The sequence below is a fragment of the Octopus sinensis genome, linkage group LG17 (genome assembly GCF_006345805.1).
Source record: "Octopus sinensis linkage group LG17, ASM634580v1, whole genome shotgun sequence".
Classification (NCBI taxonomy): Eukaryota; Metazoa; Mollusca; class Cephalopoda; order Octopoda; family Octopodidae; genus Octopus; species Octopus sinensis.
Genome location: NC_043013.1, coordinates 39488300 through 39493299, shown reverse-complemented (window position 1 = coordinate 39493299; position 5000 = coordinate 39488300). Strand labels below are relative to the sequence as shown.

Here is a 5000-nt window from a genome sequence, read left to right as displayed (position 1 = left end):
TATGAATCACGACTATAAGATACCCGGTTTGGGTTAAACTGCATCGCAAAATGTGGGAGTAGTTAGGAATCTAAATCGGAGTAGACAGACACACAACCTTTCTTTTATATATAAATATTTTCGTCCTAAAATTTGGTTAAACTGCACCGCAAAATGTGGGAGTAGTTAGGAATCTAAATCGAAGGGGACAGACACTCACACAACTACAGTTTTATATATTGAGATTTTCGTCCTAAAAAACTTTGTATGGAGTGAATGGTTACCTCTATGGAAATATATACACACACGTTATACATACATGTGTGCATAGATGAATATATAAATACATTTTTATATCTATATACACTTTTGGGCGATCTTTGTGCTAATTAGAGATAACTTTAGATCTTATTTTCGTCCTAAAAAACTTTGTGCGGAGTGAATGGTTACGTCTATGGAAATATATACACACACATTATATATACATCTGTGTATAGATGAATATATAAATACATTTAAATATCTATATACACTTTTAGGCGATGTTTCTGCTACTTGGATATACTTTAGATCTTATATTCGTCCTAAATAACTTTGTATGGAGTGAAAGGTTACCTCTATGGAAATATATACACACACATTATACATACATCTGAGTATAGATGAATATATAAATACATTTAAATATCTATATACACTTTTGGGCGATCTTTCAGCTACTTGGATATACTTTAGATCTTATATTCGTCCTAAAATACTTTGTATGAATTGAAAAAGAAAATGAATTGAAATTTTTAAGAAAGGAATTTGTTTACATACATGTGTGAAATGGCAAATGTTTGTGCATTTGTCCGAAATGGAACCAGGGTAAATGTGTGGAACTGATGTATTATAATGAATAGTCCTTCTTGTTGTGAATATTAATTTGATTAATATGAACTGAAAACCAGTGGTGTAGCATAAAATACCATGGGTGATCTTCTAGCAAAAATGATGAGCAGTCTGACTGGCTCATCCCTGTCACACACTCACACACACGCACACACACAGACACACACGCACCCTCACACACACACACACACACACACACACACGCACACACACACACACACACACACGTTAGCTTACAATTTTATTTATATATTTGCGTGTCTATGTGTGTAAAGAGGAAGTGGGAGTAATATGCAGAGTGAAAGAGTGAAATGGTAAAATATTTAGTTTTCTCGAATTTTTTCTGAAATGGGGGTGAAATTGAAAGAAATTTTGTATGCCATGACCGAATGGAAGTACTTTGAAAAATCATAGGTAAACTCTAATTGAAGAAATTGTGTGAGGAGTAAATCGTTATGTATTTATTTGTTTCTGTTTGCTGTGTTTTTGTTTTTTTTTTAGTAGTGGTTTAAGGTACACTTCTCTCGTTTTATATAAATACTTTCACTTTAATCGTTGCACACTTGCAAAGAGAAAGGAGGAGAAATTAGGGTGATAGCGTGAGTGAAGCATTTCGCTCAGTTTGTGTGTGTGTGTGTGTGTGTGTGTGTGCTGTAGCCCACACTAAGAAAAGCACTTCAGTTACACACCACAATGTGAGTTTTCTCGAAATTTTGCTTAATTGGGGGTGAAATTTGAAAAACTGTACCTGGCACGACCCGATGTATTCTACACTTAAAAATGCTAGGTAAATTGTAATTGAAGAAATCCTATATTGTAGATTTCTATAAGAGACAAAGGGAGGCAGATAAAATCTGCCTTTTATAATAAGATATATATATATATATACATATGTGTGTGTATGTGTGTTTGTCCCCCACCACTGCTTGACGACCTCTGTGGTGTGCTTACATTCTCGAAACCTAGCGGATCGGCCAAAGAGACCGATAGAATAAGTTCCAGGTTTAACAATTAGAAAAGTACTGACGCCGATTCATTCGATATAATATTCTTCAAAGCGGTGACCCAGCATGGCTGAAGCAAATTCGTTATCATCCGGGCAAAATGCCTAGCTTCATTTCGTCCGTCTTTACGTTCTGATTTCAAATGTCGCCGGGACCGAGTTTGCCCTTCATCCTTTCGAGGTCGATAGAATAAGTAGCATTTGATTACTGGAGTCGATGTAATCGACTTACCCCATCCCGACAAACCTGTTAATCAATATCTATAAAGCTAAAATGCAAAAATGTTGTTTGATTTCTTGGTTGTTTGTCTCATTTTAGGTTGGGAACGGTTTAAGGGTAGATGTGGTCGGATTGGCGCCAAAATTTACACTGGGGGTAAAATGGGGTGTGCAATTGTGTGAGGAAGGTTGCAAGTTGCTCAGGACTACCGTTTGGTTGCTATGGTGAGGAATATGGGAAAAAGTGAGTTTTATAGGATAGACAGGTTGCGCTGTTTGAATAATGGTCACTTTTTGTGTATCTTTAATTGTGGGTGTAAAAGTTTGGGGGATTTGGAAAGGGGGTAAAATTTTTCAAATTTTAAAAAGAGTACATTTTTGCTCTATTTTTAGATTTAATTATTTTCTGTTTGCATTATTTGATTGACATGAGTAAAAATGGCATTGTGTTAAAGGCCAAAATTTTAGCCTTCATTTGCATCATGAACCGTCAAAATATACTAGAAAAATGTATCACATTTCACAAAATTTTAAGTAACTTTGAATTATTTTTGTGATTTTACGCGCACGCGTAAGAGAAAGCGAGGGAGAGTCCGTGAGAAGGGAAGAGTAAGAGAGTGGGAAAGTGAGAGAGAAAGGAGAGAGAAACGAAGAGGGAGAATGTGACGATAAGAAACAGAAAGGAAGCAACAGAAAGTAACAACCACACATTCACCCGCGCGTAGAGCGGGTCACTTTAAGCTAGTCTGCAATTAATAATAATTTGCTCTTCAAATATATCTTGTCTTTTTTTAAAAATAAAAATAGGCTTATTTAGAAAAACACACTATAAAAATCATCGTCGTTTTCAAATTAAATACAATAATAATTACAACGACCAGTGAAGATAACTGGTACGGACTCGAATGAATAAAACCCTCAGCAACCGAACCGCTAACGAGAGGAGAAGACGGCTCGTAGGGGCGACCGCTCGCCTTCTATAAACAACCTTGCCCGGACTTGTGCCTGGGAGGGTAACTTTCTAGGTGCAATCCCACGGTCAGTCATGACCGAAGGGAGTCTCAATTGTATACAAATTATATACTATTAAATATCAAACGATTCATAGTATATATATAAATTAGTAAAATACAATATATTTATTTATATATAAAAATAGAGGGGGCGCTGAGGGTGTTATGTAGCCATGAGGGGGCGGTTTAGAAATATTTCCATACTCTGTTATAGGTAACAACACAAGCACTACCGCCCCATATTACACATATACATTAAACCGAGAAACTAACAATGATCGTCCTTCAGCAAAACCAGAAGATACTCTATCGATCTCCGCAATTCTAGAAACAAGGTGCAAGGCGGTGGGGCTGAATCGGTAACCATATGGTTGGTTAGCAAGCTACTTACCACACAGCCACTCCTGCGCCTTATAAATATAAAGAAATGATAGATTCAAACAAATATATTTTGCTAAACTCATTAAATTTAATCTTCTTACTATAAAAAAAAACCCAAAAAACAACAACATATTAAAATCAATGCTATCCTAACCTCACTAGAAATTCTTTGTGAATACGAATTCAAATATATATATTTAGAATTAGAAAAGAAACCAGTTCCTCTTACTGAATAAATCCCAATTCACTATTACTAGACGTTATAGCCCTTCGAACGTAGTTGAGCGGCTATTTGGTAATTACATATTTTATTTCTATATATTTTCTCTTCTCATTTCAGTGTTTCATATATTACTGAAGATCCAGGAAGCAGGTACAGGTATGTACATTGAGAAATACTTTCCCTCCGTGTCTGCTCCAAATATATAGAGCGTGTGTTTATTTGGCAAAAAGAGAAAAAACCATATCGAAATACAACAGAATCTGTTTCAACACACGGTTTCACATCAGGAATCTTGGAACACAAATTCATAAACGTATACACACACACACACACACACACGCATATATATGCATAATTTGAGAGAGGGAGAGAGAATATGAGGGGTTTAGTTCACTAGTGATCTAAGCATATAGATACGCTGGGTAAGTGCTATAACTGGTCATCCGTTTGGTTCCAAGTTCACAGCTGAGGCTGGAACTAGGGATCAGTATTTGGCACGTATGTTAGTAGGTATATATTAGAGGGAAAAGAACAACAAAAACCAAGGTAGGATGAGTAACTCAAGTAATTTAGAATAATTTAATTAGAGTAAGGTGAATGAATTTGAAGTCTTACAGCTGTTTCTGGGTTATTCCATGTGATAGGCTAGCATGCCTGTACACTGGGTATTCCGTCATCGGAGTAAGGTATGTTGGAAAGTTGTGAACAGGGAGGTTCACAGTTTATAAGGAATAAAATACCTGGGATTACTCATCTTCTTCCAGAGGGTCTGGAGGTTGGACCGTATAGGCTCTTAGGTATAATCTCATACCCTCTCGAAAGCGATGAACTGTGAACTTAATTCTCCTGTCTGTATTCTTCTGTCTACATTTACTCTTTATTCTTCTGTTTTATTCCTTATAAAACTATGAATTTCCCTGTCTAGAACTTTCATACATACTCACTCTGTCTCTGATGACCGAACACCCAGTATACGGACACGCTAGCTTGTCACTTGGGATATCGCAGAAACAGCTGAAACACTTCAAATTCACCGTACCCTAATTATTATTCTAAACGGCTTGAGATACTCGTCCTACCTACGTTTTGTTGATCTTTTCCCTCTAATATATACATATATATCATCAAATTAAGTAACAGGATATCAAGTATTAGTGCAATACGATCGTTTCAAGGGGCTCAATTTAATTGAACAATGTAAGCAGTACATGAATTTAAATACAGTGCTATCTACAGTTGCAAGTAATATGGATTTTCAACACTCAAGATATATTGATAATTTTTCTCAAAT

General features: G+C 36.0%; 1 protein-coding gene across 1 annotated transcript in view; it reads left to right on the top strand.

The window, feature by feature from the left end:
- LOC118766646 overlaps positions 1-5000 on the top strand; it is a 24357-nt gene that overhangs the window by 14108 nt on the left and 5249 nt on the right. The window contains exon 2 of the mRNA XM_036510203.1: positions 3827-3865. Coding sequence (XP_036366096.1) covers positions 3827-3865 — 39 coding nt within the window. The remainder of the gene's footprint in view (positions 1-3826; positions 3866-5000) is intronic.